The sequence below is a fragment of the Schistosoma haematobium genome, chromosome 1 (genome assembly GCF_000699445.3).
Source record: "Schistosoma haematobium chromosome 1, whole genome shotgun sequence".
NCBI lineage: Eukaryota > Metazoa > Platyhelminthes > Trematoda > Strigeidida > Schistosomatidae > Schistosoma > Schistosoma haematobium.
The window spans coordinates 41,154,110-41,169,876 of NC_067196.1; the positions used below are offsets into that span (position 1 = coordinate 41,154,110).

The 15,767-nt window shown below is 36.6% G+C and overlaps 1 protein-coding gene across 2 annotated transcripts; it reads left to right on the top strand.

Annotated features, from left to right (window-relative positions):
* Positions 1-1,728: 1,728 nt before the first annotated feature.
* Positions 1,729-15,767, top strand: MS3_00009824 (uncharacterized protein; the record flags this gene model as incomplete). Of its 2 annotated transcripts, none has more annotated exons than XM_051218230.1 (9): positions 1,729-1,837; positions 1,874-2,044; positions 2,079-2,190; positions 4,311-4,657; positions 5,764-5,840; positions 8,358-8,475; positions 9,414-9,681; positions 11,128-11,317; positions 15,387-15,767. In XM_051218230.1, the coding sequence occupies 7 exons, from the start codon at positions 1,778-1,780 to the stop codon at positions 9,621-9,623; spliced, it is 1,095 nt and encodes a 364-aa protein (XP_051074070.1). In that variant the 3' UTR covers positions 9,624-9,681; positions 11,128-11,317; positions 15,387-15,767. The 2 variants fall into 2 exon arrangements, with proteins under 2 accessions (XP_051074070.1, XP_012800276.2); XM_012944822.3 differs by having other exon boundaries at positions 1,778-1,837; positions 9,414-9,544.

Here is a 15,767-nt window from a genome sequence, read left to right on the forward strand (position 1 = left end):
TATAGATATCCTGAGACACGGGGAAAAAATATCGCAATGTATAAAAATTAAAAAATAAGGCAATAATATATAAAGATCACAAAAAGGAACAGACTCACAGTTGCAAATAAGTGTACCAGATCACGTCGGTCTCACCAATGAAGATGGCACAGGTATTCAGTGTTTGACAACGCTTCTACCAGTAACACCTTCTAATATAATCCGTAACCACCCAGAGAAATCAAAAGACAGAGTCGAGGAGATCGGATGAGTGTATTTGGCGATAACCAATATATCGGAATCCTCTGATCTAATCTGGCTAGCGATTGCGGTGGATGTTGAGCACAGCGTTACCACACGTGATCTGGTGCGGATGCATGACCGAGCGCCTTCAGCTAGATGAGTCCACTAAAACATATGGTCAGCATCCAATGTTGAAAACTTACAGAGCTATTTATTTTGGGGATTTATTTACCGCTACAACTTCATATAAGAAGATGCTTTGAGTCCCAAATGCAGTAAGGTGATCCCAGTTTGGCTCATATGTGCTCTCACAGTAACCCCGTTTTCACAGTACTTCACTTGCTAAGTCCATATGTTGAAAATGTGTCTCATCCTCAAGAAATACAATCACACGTCTCTCAACTTATTATTGGAAAGCTCAGGATTTTGAGATCTGCCTTCCGTAAAACGTTGAAGATGGACTGTGTTTTTAGCCCCAGACGTTGAACGTAAAAATTCAAAGCGAACAGATGGAGTGGCTGTTCAAAGAATGATCTCATCGAATATCAAACTCCACCTTCGGGAGATTAACAACTTTACCTTGAGAAACACGTTCACATATTCTAATGTAGTCAAATGGTTGAGGACATAGAGATACAGTTATAGGTCAGCAATCTTCGTTTAAATTCACTATTTAAATGCCGAATCACTGTTTTATTTTACTCGCATAGAATGAAAAGGGTGTAAAGCCAAATAACTACTCAAAGTATGAGCTGTTAAAAATCTCAGAAGGTGGAGGAGAGTGTTTTCAGTTCACGGATTTTTAAAAGTTAATTTGCATTCATTTGGGAACATAGGTTAATCAGCTACGGTGAACAGCTGGATAACATTGTCGGTCGCATATAGTAATTGTACTGAGCTAAGTTTGGAGTACTTTTTGAGTGACAGTTGAAATTGTTGGTCAACATCATAAGTACATGAGGCTGAATATAGATCATAAAATCTCATACTGGGTTTGTGCAGCTTTTCGTCTCTACACATCGACGATCATTCCTCGGGGTAGTGGGCAAGTCCTACTGATCGAATTAATCAGCACAAGCTAATAAATAGGATCTGAGTAATTGACTAGAATTTCATATGCATTGTATGATCCCTTCTCCTGAAATGAGTATGCAGTTGTGAGAATCTAAAATATTCTTACTAAACACCACAGAATAACCGCACCCATCTTTCAAGAACAAAGGACTATTTATAAAGAGTAGATGGGGAAGCATTTATAATAAGATTCATTGACAGAAGAATAATAAAGCCATTAGGCTCAAACTTCATAGTGTTTAAAATACGTGTGGATGTAAGAGAAATTTCATCTACCTAGCTTCCGTGCCTACTTTCAATGAGTCGCTGCTAGCCTGAAGTAGAAACATAAAGAATATAAAAGACGGATAAATGTCCTAGATTAAGGACACAAGGCTATTCATAAATAAAATGGATGTAGAGAAAAGAAGTTAGACTTGATATAGCGATTTTGTTAAAGTGATCAGCCGGGGAGTTTGAAACCCTCCGTAATCAGCTGACTATGTCCGGCGACAATAAGAACCAAAATGAGGTGGAGGTTATGGAGTACACAACTGTTAAGGTATGATGACTCAAAAACGTAAACTCCCTTTCAAAGGCTAGCTATGAGTCACTAAACAAGCGGTACAGACGCAATCACCGAGACATGGAGAAAGGTATAGCTGCTTTAAATAAGTCACTTGACGAGTTGGAAAATGCAACAGATATCACAAAAGCTACAGCAGCACTTAGCAGAGTTCTAGAAACCGTTTGTGGCGTGAAACGCAAAGTAGGGAAATACAAACTCACTAACTTTCCTTTAGGCTGAATTTGTATGTATTGAAGAAAGGAAGCTGTTGAAATCATGTAAACGCAGAATAGGACACCTTAGTCAACTGTGTTTGCTTGATAGTGGGATGTTTACCCGGGCCTCAGGTCAGTACTTTTTAAAGGACAAACCTGTCGCTTTTCAAATTGCATGCAATATATTGGGTTGGATAGGTTGTCGCAGTCGAACCTCCCAATAAGTTCTCTTAGTAATTATCATCCCTTTAAATGACATGGCTGTGGTTAATTCTGACTAAAGTTTAGGTCGTTGGCATGAAGTAGCATTGAGGATCAAACGGTACTTTTGAGTTCAATCACAGTATTAAATGTAACGAGTCCTGAACGGAGCCTTACGGTACTCCGTCGAGCACTGGTTTTCTGAAAGTAGATTATGGAATTTATTCCTGTTCTTCTGTTGCTGCCTACCAAAAATTGTTTGACTTCTTGTAGTAAAGGCCCAGAAATCTATACGTTTACAAGCTTAAATAAGAGTCTATTATGTGGCACCTTATCAAACGCTCCACTGAAGTCATCGTAGACAACACCCATTGAATTTCTGCTACAAGATGACTCCGCCCGTCTTTCTTTCTATAGGATTGCTTCAGCATGATGATGCTTTTCTGAACCTACCTCCATTGTTTGAAAAGTTTTTGGTTTCCGCAATCGTCAGAATGATCGACCTGATGATTCTTTCCAATATTTTAACTAAAACACTAGTGAAGTTGACGGGTTTGAAGTCTGACGAAAATAGTCTTAATCTTATCTTGTTAACGGGAGTGATAGTTGCGTCCTTTCATTCCACATGTAACTTGCTGAGTGATATGAATATCGTAGCGAACGGAGTAGTCATGTTTACCGCAATTTCTCTCGAAATTCTTAGATCTAGCTCGTTTGACCCTTCTGACTTTTTTGTGCCTAAGGACCTCAGTCCATTTAGTGCGTCATCCTGGTTATTCGGTTTGGCTACATGACTTCTCGACCCAGTCCTTTGTCTGGAGAAGGCTCGTGAATGAAGACCATCTCGAAGTAATCAACCATAGTCTCTGCTTCGTCTTAATCTTCTGATATTATAAATGCGCTCCATTCCGTGCATAAACTGAAAATTTGTGGGTGCGTTCTTATTCTGTAGTTGATGTGTAGGAACAGTCAACCAGTCAGTAACAACGTAGGAACAACCGATTAGGGTGCTTGATTACAGTTTGTACTAATTAATTTTCATATTTGTGCTGAGTCAAACAGATTGTGTTTATATGCTTATTCCAAATCAATTTGTAACGTTTCATTGCATTTGCTGCACCAGTGCTGATGACGATGTTCAAGCATTTCTTATTTGATCTTAGTAAACCTCGGATCTCTGTGTGTTTTTTCTTCGGGACGACAGTTTATTTATTTAAACATGAACATGGGTACAATGAAGCACCAAATAAATATACGCCTCATAAATCGTTCGATTTATATAAGGGCTGGGATACTGCCCGGGTGCCCAAACCAAAGCAAGCTGTTTTCTTAGGGGGCCACACCCTGAGCCCTTGACCTGGAGGTCCAGTCCAGTGGATCAACGTAAGGAGATGCAGTCCCTTGGTAGCCGGTGACCAATAATTGGTTCATGCGCCGTTTGTTCGCTCAGGATCCTGGAGCCCATGTGCACCATTAGTTTGGAACCAGGGTTTTCAAACTCCTCTAGGTGGGTCTGTATCCATCGACCCAGTTAAGAGGATAGACATTCGCTTTTCGTCCTCTCAATTCCGAAAACAACACCCTGGTGAGAGAAGGCAGTGAGTAGAACAAATGTATAAAGGTTCTAACTACTTAAGTTTTTTGATGAACAAACTATTAATTACATTATCATAAGATCAGAATCACTTATTGTTTTGTTGTATGACAGTTAGTAACCAAAAGTTTTCAGTGTTACGGCTTCAGGATCATTTGGATTCTAGACATTCTAGTATTACTAATTTGTACTTATTTATTTCAACTTTTTACGTGACTATTTTATAGTGTGACAAACTTGACTAAGGTACCGTCATAGTCAGCTTTACTACAGTTGTAATCAAATAACAAGTTACGTTAAAAGTAGTAAAAAATCCTGAATTTTGACATTAAGTTATATAACCACATTCCGCTCATTTGTATCATTTGACACTAGTAATCGTATTTCGGAGAAAAATGTCTTTTTTCTTTATCTATCTCAATCTTCACTGTTTTTTCTAAATGATGCACTATTGCAGATGAGCTACATTTCAACGCTAGTAGTAATCAAAAGTCTGAAGAATCAATTTCTAAAGTTAATAGTAGTGAATCAGACACTACACTTAAACGCCGTTCTACTTATTCTGTTGATGAACGCGCACTTTGTCTAGCAAGATTCCAAAGACATTTGACAGATTATCTTTTTACAAGTGGTCAACCTTTATCGGCTTTGAAATTCGCTCAGGAGAAAGCCGAACTGGGTGATCTATGTATGATGGAAGTTTTTGATGAAGCTGTGTCTATTGAGAAGGCACTTTTAGATGGAGATACAGGTCCAGCATTCTCTTGGTTGCAAGAAGCTAACTTCAAGTTGAAGAAAAACGATGTAAGCAAACTAGTACTTTTTACTTATCAGTAAAAATGTTTTACCAAATCATTCCTTGTGTGTCTGGTTCTCCTGTGAAGCGGGATTGAGCTGTACTGTTTGGGTTGTCACGTGAAAGTCTGTATGGTGTCTGGTTCTCCTGAAAACCAATGTAAAATTACCCTGGCCCACAAGGGTATATTATATAACTAAACTATGAAATCATCCCTTGTAAGTCAATAGTGTAGGTGCTTGATTAATCACCAGTCACATTTCGGATTTGCGCTGACAGTACCGTATAAGTTGTCAATGAATCTGGTTCAGAACTGTCTGGAAGGTCATCAGAAATATGTAAAATGAGCAAAGAATAGAAAATTAGTTAAAACTATCCATCTCTTTTAAACCTAGTTTGACTGCTCTCATTCACATAATATTCACTTCGGGAATAGAATCACTAGTATTAAATTTGCCAGAACATCATATTTTCATAAACTGCTTCCACATATTTGATTGATTAAACATCGTTTACATGCGAAAATTTGTAGTGGATTAGCTTCGAGATAACCGTTATTAAATAAATCCCAACAGTCTTTGAATTTAGAAGACAACACGAAGCGCTTACTACAGTTTACTATTTAATATCACAGATCACTAAGCCACAACAATACCAAGCGAATTCGAACAGAAAAGCTAATGTGCACGAGCGAGCGAATTAAGAGTCGGATAAAAAATTGAATAAATAGTCGAGTCAGTTAATTAGATCCAACTATATATATAGGAAAGCAAACGATTCATCGAGCGACTTAAGCTAGAGAGAGGGATATATGCGTAGACTGTCACATTTGATCAAGTTTACATGTTCTTACAGACACGATAATAGTGATAGTACAAAAACATGTACATTGTTACTGTTCAAATATCACTGTCTGTTAAATAAGTTAATTGAAGGGCTTGATAAAATTAACCGTAAGCAAACTTAAGTGTTGGAGAGGTGCTGTAAATTGCCAAAGAACGAATAAATGTTGATGAAAGGATTTCGGCTTTCATATTTTCTGGTCAAAAGTTTTTTATCGCTTCCATGAATTTATACTTTACGATGTTTTGTTTCTCAATAACTTTTTATTTAGTCGTATTATGAATTTGATCTTCGTGTATTCGAGTTCTATCTACTTGTCAAGCAAGGGAAACGAATTGAAGCCATCCAGTAAGTTGTTGACTTTAATTGTTATTTCTTGTCGATTTCATGTAAAGCTTATTTACTACCAGTTTTTACCTATTAAATGGTCAAATTGATAGTTCATTTTATGTGAATACTATAGTTGTATTCACAGCTTTTCATGTATATTCTTAAGTGCCTTTCACTTAATAATTATCATTGTCAGATAATTGTAATGTAAATAACCTTTAGCTTTTACCAGTTTAACAGCCTCCAGAAATGGAAAAATAAGTTTTGATTACCTCATAAACTTCAATGAAGAAGCCTCTATCCACTGGCACTGGTTGAACTGAAACTCAATAAGTGCTTGTAGTGATGGTATTGGACAACTGATACCAGTCAATTCATAGGATACTTCGTTTTAGAGGTTACCAATTCAATTGGATATATTATAATCGAGTTAGCAATGGTATAATTTTGGAGAAGCAACAAGTTTTCATACCACTCCTGAAACTAAGAACAGATTACGTGCGGACTTTCTAGGTGTGAATGAATAGTTTTTTGAATACTTATCAGCTGCTTAGACTTTTTTATACCTATGTCTCGATTCCACGAATCTCTCTCTCTCTCTCTCCATATATATATATAATGGTTTTTACAACCAATTCTATTATCCATTTTCGCTATATCACAAAACAGTTGTTGATAAAGGTAACTTGACGAAATATCTATGTGAAAGCTTGGCAAACCCAATTATAATTGATTTAGTTATTTCTCATGTCAATGAGTTGACCAAATATTTCATAGTGATCTTTTTAAAGATATTGATAAGAAAGTGCAGTTATGAAATTCGCTTGTTCTTGATTATTCCAGGTAAGCTGGGCAATAAGTGATTTACCATACAGTATTCTCAAGGAATTAGTTTAAAGATATGTCAATTTTAACGACAATCGGAAAGTGCAAACGATATTTATCAAACTTATTTTTAAAGCTAGTATTGCTGTTCTCTGGTATTGTTTAAACAGAACACAAGCAAAATGTAGGGCAATAGCCATTAGTTACAGTTATGAGTTATGCCTAATAACTTGTCTGTCTACTCAATGGCATGATTTTTCATACTGCATCACGGCAGCTGAAACGCTTCAACAGATTCAACCACAACCATGGTTCATCTTGTGCACCACTTTATAGACCAACTACGTTGTTTTTTAGACATTTTAATTTAAAACTAACAGAATAATCTATTTGTTAGCCTTTAACACTGTATACACTCAATACGTGTTTCAGAATGAATTCACGGTCGGTTTTACTCTACACTTTCATTCGCTCTTCAATTTATTTTCTTTCAAGTACAGCCACTGATTATTTATATATTGTTGAGGACAGGCAAAGTCCATTAAACCTAGCTCGGCTTGGTGTTTAGTAACGATACTAAGTACATACACTGGTCGGCAGTTTCGTTAACTACCGAAAATCAGTATAGTTCTATGGCGTACTAGAATATAAACGGAATTTAAGTAGGTGATTAAAAAAGAGAAGCATTCCTTTAAACACACCCGTTGATGACTGAATTCAGTACAGTTTGACAAATTCGTCATGGTTTGTAGACGTGTACATAATATTAATCCTTAAGTTGATAACCACGGATGAGAATTTACCCTATATAATTATGCTTGAAAATAAAATTGTCCTAAAGAGAGCAAGAACAAAGATTGGTGCAGAATAATATGAATTCATTTTATTTCGTTAGGTTCTCATCAGTTGCTTACAACCTAAAATATTTGAAATTCAAAATTATTACAGATATTGGAATATTTATACATAAGAGAGTGATTAAGGATGAATAAATGTATGATGGTGTAGCGAAGATTCCGATAGGGTTGATGAGGTCATAAAATTTTGTCTTGAATAATGACGCAATAAATAAACAGAGAAATAAATGAATAAAAAAGGGGTTATTGTTACCAGGGTAAAGAAAGATTTATTACTGTCTCTTTTTGTATACATAGATCTGGTTTTAGACGTTTGATTGCTATTGCTTCGGCAAATTTCAAGAGGGAACTATGTGTATGAAATAAAATTGTCATCCACTTGTACTTCTCTCTGCCACAATCATTACATTCATTTTTATATTGGTTGTTTAGATCTTCCCATTGGTGTTTACAACTGCAATTGGTCGGTCTCTTATCGGCACATGTACATCCTGTGCCTATTTCTTTGATATTGCCTTAAATTACAAGCATTATAAGCAGAGATAGATGGTGGCTAGCAATGGGATTCGGGACGCAAGTTGCGCCCTATTTATTCTGGGTGCTGGGTTCGAGTCCCGGAGTGAACATCAATTCTGGTATGCTGGTACATCCAGTGGACGAAACGCGCGTCCTAGATCCCACCGCTAGCCACCATCCATCTCTACTCATAATCATTACAGTTCGGAAAGGGTGTTCAACTTAATACCGTTACGATGTCTTGATAATGCCCGTCAACAATGAATAAATTTCTTCCGTATTAGAGTAGCGATAGTAATTATTTCATTGATTAAAAAGTGATGTTCACGGTTTTTAGGCATGCCAGAAAATACATGAATTCAGTGAAACAAGCTGATGATTATCGTGCCACAAAACTTGGTCAGGCGATGATTTTATTGGCAATGCGTACACCTGAAGAACTTCAGAATAAGGCAGTATGTTTAATTTTCTTGATTTTACTGAAATCTTATCTTTTGTTCATGGTAAACTAAATAGAACTTTCTACAATAAACCATCATATTGTGGTTTTGTGTAACATTTAAATATTAATTATATTCTCTGTTCACGTAAAATTAACCATAAAACAATTATCATAGATTTTAACAATTAGTATGTGGTAAAAACTAAAAAGAACTCTGTTATTTAAAGCTTTCTAATTTTAGCTGCATTACCATTTACAGATAAAAGCGTCTTCACAATATTCAGATAGTCGAAATTGAAAATAAACCTTTATAACTAATAACTTTGACAGCGCACATCCTCATTGAAGTGAATAGAATATTCCTAAATTAGTTATCAGTAGATAAATTGATCTTTCTTTTAAATTTTATGTATATATGAGAACATATATCTCTTGAATAGAGAATTTTCCCTGGTCAGTAGTTTGTTTCGTTGTACATAACCCATATAGTACCAGTTGAACACAAAAACGAGTCCCATAATCTGAATCTTAGTCTTGCCTAACCCCTAACATCTTTTGCAATAACTGTATACTATGATGTAGATTTTAGGCTATATATATAGTAGTTTGTAGTTATTCAATGACTGTAAACACAAGACCTTGGGACTCATACTAGCACAGAGAGGGGAATCAGCATACTGAAAGAAAGAGGAATAGAAATAATATTAACTGCAACGCATATTAAAACATCGAGATAACAGTACAAAAGAAACAAATGAAATTAGAGAAATAAAAATTATACACAATATTTAGAAAAGGGTAGAGTTTTTTCTTGGTTCACTGTGATATAAATGAATGCGATATCTATTGTTTCGCACGTTTAGTGCCGAATATTTAACTCACTAATTATCTGGCATAATTGCAATTGTGTCCGAAAGTTAATTTTTAGTACATGTTTTTCTCCTTTCTCAGGATCAGAATAAGCTAACTGAGGAGTGGATAGTTAAACGGACTCATGAAGTACTTATGGAATTTTACGCTTACAATATTAACACCCCGTTTCAACTGGCTGTTAATGCTGGAATTACAGCAATTAAAACTCAGTATCCTTTTTTATTCCAAATAAACTATCAGTTATATAATTATACATTCATACGTTACCTATGTAGTATTTTGCGATGAACTCTTTACAAAAGGTGGAGCTAATTGGCTTATATGTCAGCAAACCCGTTATTCACAAGTAAATACTTAGTCTAAATGTTGTAGTTTATTCTCCATGGCAGAAAGGTGCCGACTGTAGTAACATATGTTCATCTCTTAACAATAGGTAAATAACATTAGTGCTTATGATGATGGGTTGCAGATTCAAGCTCTAGTGAGACAACCAACATTGGGATAACCGTATATCTAGATGGTAGAAGGCACATCCTGGTTGTAAAATATAACCTAGATATACGACTACGTTTAATATTGTGGGTGCTCTTATAATTATCCAATATACCACTATTTGTTTGTCAATTTAATTTTGTGCAGTTAAACTGAGCAGCTCAGTTGTAACATCTCTGACCATAGCACCAGTTTGAATCCCACAGAGAGCATCAGTTTCTCGAAGATAACAGGTATTCCTTGTGGACGAGTACAAACAAGTGGAAAACCAAGATCCAAACTTCCTTTCCGTTGCTTTTAATTATCTAACATCAATGTGTATTCACCGATTGCAAAAATTCACAAACCTTTACCTCAAACACGTGTTGCTGAACCTCAGTATTACAAAACGTAGTTGTCATTAGACGTAAACAATCTTTTTGATGATTGAACGCTGATAGTCGTCTAACATCCTCAACTCGGAGAGGTCAGGTCTTTCAAGGATAGAGAGAAACTGCTCACTGACGCATTGATGACCCGACATTTTTCAGTTAGACTAACGTCGTGTCGGCTCCAAAGATGACTCACTGACAGAAACCGCTCTGGTTTCCACGGTACATAGAGTAATCTTATTACTCACGCCACTATCAGCAATAACACAGATACTCAGACTTTTCGACTAACTCCAACTACTCGTCATCAAGCGTGGTTGTAGACATAGACTATTCCCTGTCTTGTGAAATCACGGTGCATTTAGAGGATGCACAGTACATCCCATACCGGCGAGACTATAATTTATGGACGAACCAATCAGATATAAGATAACGAGTCGCGAAATTCATCTATACATTTGGCTAAATATAGTTTTGGCATTATAGCTTATGTTTGTATACAAAAGTCGATGAACTTCTCAGGCACACCCTTCTACAGACAATCTCAGGGAACAGTCTAGTCCAACTAATCAAAGGCGACCCTGATGTCAAGAAACACATTGATTATTATCGTGCAATAAGTATGGCAGATCTCCAGAAGTTGGAGTTCCGTACGACCTTTTCCTCTTTAAACGAAACAGTCTTCATTGGCCTGGGTAAAGGAGAAAGTTTGACTAGTGTTGCTGGTTTGACAAACCAGCTGAACTGTCCCTCAAGGGTTTTTACCCGTCCTCCAAGACGTCACCAGATGTTATTGACTGGTGTCCCATTAAATTCATAGATTGTCTAACTCACACTAGGCCTCTTATCTAATATCATTAGTCTTTTCGCATCATTTATAACTAAATCAGGACGTCATGTTTTCTATAACCTTACATCGCTCCTTCCAGTTACTGTTACAACCCAAATACTCAACATCGAGACTGTGCTGTTTGTCATCCATTAATCAACATGTTGGCAGTGAATTTACCATTTGCTCGTCATGATCATTCTATATTAACGTGTTACAAGACTGGTCTTCCTATGAATGATGAAAATCCCCCAATGTCATTACCAAATGGTTATGTTTACAGCCAAAAGGTATGTCAAACTTGTTTTAAATAAGTTTCACTAATTTGGTACTTCAGAAAGGTTTTCAGTACATTTATACTTGAATATATGGTATAGTTGACTTTTAGCTCTTTACATCCGAAGGGTAAACTGAAATGAGAAACTATTTTTTTAAAACTGTAACTAGTGTTTATATGGACTAATTTCTCAGTAGAAATGTGGATATATAAATGAAGAATATCTTTTAAAATAAATTCTCACTAGGTTCTAATTCATGAATAGCCAAATATAAACCACTCTTTAGGATACTGCGTATTAATTTAGGATTATTAACGTGGTATTCATCTCAATATGTTTGGTTTTCAATTGTATCTTCACTAATCATTATAATATGGGAAACACAGGGTATGAGAAATACTAATGTAATTAAAAAACGGGTAAAATTTTTTATCTGATAATTACTTTGAAGTGAATAAGGAATAGTAAAATTAAGCGAGTACTGATGTTTCTTGTGTTTACGAAATTGGTAAAAATAATACCAGGATGTTAGTCAAATCACATAAAAAAATTTTATGGTAGCAGCTTTAAGTCAAATAAGTTATAGGATTGATTGACTTAACTGCACATTATTTTATTATTATGGATTGAAAACTTATTTATTATAGCTACGTGTTGATTCCACTGGCTGAAGAATGATGATAATCATAAAGTATATATTCTGTCGACCTAACGCTTTGGCTAATAAAAGAAACTGGAAAAACACAGCACTCTTATCTGCTCTTAGTTCATATGTTTCGGACGATTGGCGGAACACTTTAGGGAGCAGTTCAGTTGGCCTTCGGCTGCTCTACATCTACCCACCATTCTCAGACAGCCTGAATAGAATATTGAAGTAGGTTCCACGACTCTAGCTGAAGTTCAAAAAGATATAGCTAATCTGAAACGAGGAGGAGCAGCTGGTCCAAATGGATTGGCTCCAGATATCTTTAAGTATGGTGGTCAAAATTTAGCGATTAGGTTGACTAATATTTTAGCTAAATCCTGGGAGTTCGATGTAATCCCACCTGACTGGTCCCAGTTACTGATTGTTTCAATATATATGAGAAGAGGGTCAAAATCATCCTGCAATAACCATAGAGGGATTAGTTTGACTAACATAGCATCTAAAGTACTAACCTCATTAATTATCGGGCGCTTAACAAAGACTCATGAACTGCGAACGTGAGAAAATCAGGCTGGCTTCAGACCTGGTCGTGGCCGTATCGGCCACATATTCACCATTCGTCAGGTTCTTATTTCTTATTTATTTATTTGAACACATATATATTGGTACAGGAGTGCGCCGAATATATATGCGCCACACAAAACAATGAGAATCTAAGAAGAAGAAAAGTGAGGAACGTAAAAAAAATAATAGAAAACAATAACGAAGAGATTGGTGTAGGGTAGTGTAATAATAATAGCAATAGTAGGGGAACAGAAGGGTACAATCAGAAGAAATCTTTCGGTTAAGGAAGATACAACCACTTTTTTATGAAGAAAGTAAAAGAAGGTTACAGCAGGATCGCCACTGGCTTCTATTCTGAGCCATATCTGATAACGTCTCTAGCCACTGTGTTGCACCATCTCTCAGACCCCAACCAGGGAGTCGTCAGGTTCTAGAACGCAGGCATGCTTATCGGCGTCCGGGAATGATACTTTTTCTTGGTTTAAAAGCAGCATTTGATTCTGTAGACCGAGAGGTTCTGCAGCAATGTCTGTCATTGAAAGATGTACCTCAGAAGTACGTAGACCTTGTGAAGGCACTTTACTCGAACACCATTAGTCGAACTAAAGCTTATGGCGAACTATAATCTGATCTTGTAACCTCAAGTGGTGTCCAACAAAGCCGTCCACTATCTCCACTTCTGTTCAACTTCACCACAGACATACTAATGAAAAAAACGTTCTCGTCCACTGAATTCTCGGGCATTGATCTCCTTCCAGGAGATCCACTTATCGACTTAGAATATGCAGAAGACATATTCATGTTTGGTGAAGACACTGATAAAATGCAGTCTTTTGGTAGCACTGAGCAACAATGCCAGAATGTTTGGGATGCGCTTCTCTCCCTCTAAATGCAAGCTGTTGCTCCAGGAATGGCCTGCGTCACCACCTGAACTGAGGATAGGGAGTGAACTAGTCAAACGCGTCGACAACCTCACCTTAGAAGTCTGATCGGCCCTAATGGGTCGCTGTCTGACGAAATTTTTGCACGGATTCAAAAGGCTCGTTTGGCTTTTGCAAACTTACGTCACCTATGACGAAGGCGAGATATCCGTCTATCAATTAAGGGACGAGTATACTGCTCAGCAGTTTGTTCTCTTCTACTTTACGGCTGCAAAACGTAGCCATTAAGGGTGCACTATAGTCGTAAGTTATTATTGCTTGAGCATAAACGTCGCAGAAACATTGCTCGCATTTGCTGGGACCACCGGGTAAGTAATAGTGAGGTTAGACGTAGAATATTATGGAATGATGGTAAGTCAGTTGATGAGGTTGTAATTCTTCGTCGACTGAGATGGTTGAGCCACGTATTACGTATGCCTGAACACCGATTACCACGACGCGCGATGCTAACTAATGTCGGGGATGGTTGGAAGAAAGTTAGGGACAGCCAAACCAAAACGTGGCATCAGTCCTTGAAGTCACTAACTTCTAATCTTAGCCATGTTGGTAGATGCAGACTACTTGATTGGGGTTTGCGTGACTATCGTAACCAATAGTTGGAGACGCTGGGTGACATGACCCAGAATCGATCACAATGGCGTCGGTGGATACACTCTGTTTTCACTTAACCTGTGAGATTAAAATTGCTTTATATCTTTCAACGAACTAATTCTTTTTCCCTGTATCATATCTTTATATGAAACCTGTTTTTACTACCATTGAAGTGACTGCTTCTATAAATTTGGTGTTCATCTTGTACTGATGAGGTATGACAACTTGGACCGGTCTGGTCCGACGTCGTAGCTGACTGAAAACTTTCAAGACAACAGCATATCGAGGCAAAACATGAGTATGCTCCGGATACTTATATTTTAGGTATCCCTTTAGGCGAACAAACCCCGAGTGAGTAAGCACACAGCGCGAAAGACATTACAGATAATATAAAGACCAAACTTCCTAAAGTATCAACAAACTATGAATCAAAGAAAGCACCTCATGTGAACACTGCTTTCAGAGGTGATAGCACTGCAAGCATCATGAAGAGGATTATTCCTAAATGTCTCGAAAGGATCAATGTTCAGCAATGACCTAAATAACCAGCTCTTGCATCTGACCACTTCTGTGTGTATTTTTAAGTTCACTTGCTCCTGACGTGCTAGGTATATAGGCTCTTCGATAAGTTTCTTTTTTGAAAGGATTCAAGAAAATAACATGGTTAAAAATGTAGAGCTGGATCAAGACCCACGATAATTGAACGACTTGTGAACAAGTCCATACAGAACACAGTATTAGTTTTAGTGCATAATTAGTTGTAATATGTATCGTTTGGGAAATGATTAGTTGAGCGTTACATTCTTTGGTTGTTATCAACAATTTTCTCAATAATGATGGAAATAACATCTTATCTGTATCAATCCATCACAATATAAAAGTTAACTGTTACTGTGTATAAAGTCTTGTGCAAAATGAGAGAGTGACTAGATCCTCAGAATAAGATGGCTTTATTCTACTCCAAGGCTTTTCACTAGCTGTAAACAAAATTAAGTTACACCGTATAATATGATCAGTGATAAAGATTTGACACCATTTGTTTAATGAAGTTGAGATGCAGCTCAAAAGAGGATAGGCATTCCGAAGACACAAAATACAGGACTAAACACTTAAGTTAAGATTAAATATGACTAATCTATTTATGTAAATTAGGGGGAGTGAGGTCAATATTTCATAACTATGATTGTCACATAACAACCCACATCAATAGCACTACAAATCAATTAAAGCTGAAATCTAGTTCAAGATACTAATGCAAATCCTTGGGAAGTAATTTTCAATATATAGTAAAATATCTAATACATTTTATTGGTTTTATTAATTTTACTTGTTTTTGTAGGGTATCGCTGAGTTAACACGTCCAGATGGAACAATAACATGTCCTCGTTCAGGGAAAACATTTGAAGCCTCAGAAGTCCAGAGAGTCTACATAGTCTGATTGCTTGACAGTTCTTCCGATATGCATCCACCATTACATTGTTACCTTTTTTGTTCTTCATTCATAATTTTCATTTCTCGCCATCAGAATATCCTGTGGATGATCTTATCTTTCATCTTTTCGGTTGGTAATTGTACAAAGTTCTTCCATGTACATCGTCAATATTTACAACCGACAAATTGATTACTATGAGTTGTATACATTATATTAACCTCATTGATATGTATTGTAATTGCATACAACTTCATACCAAAAAATTTAAATAAAGACTGCCACTTCCTG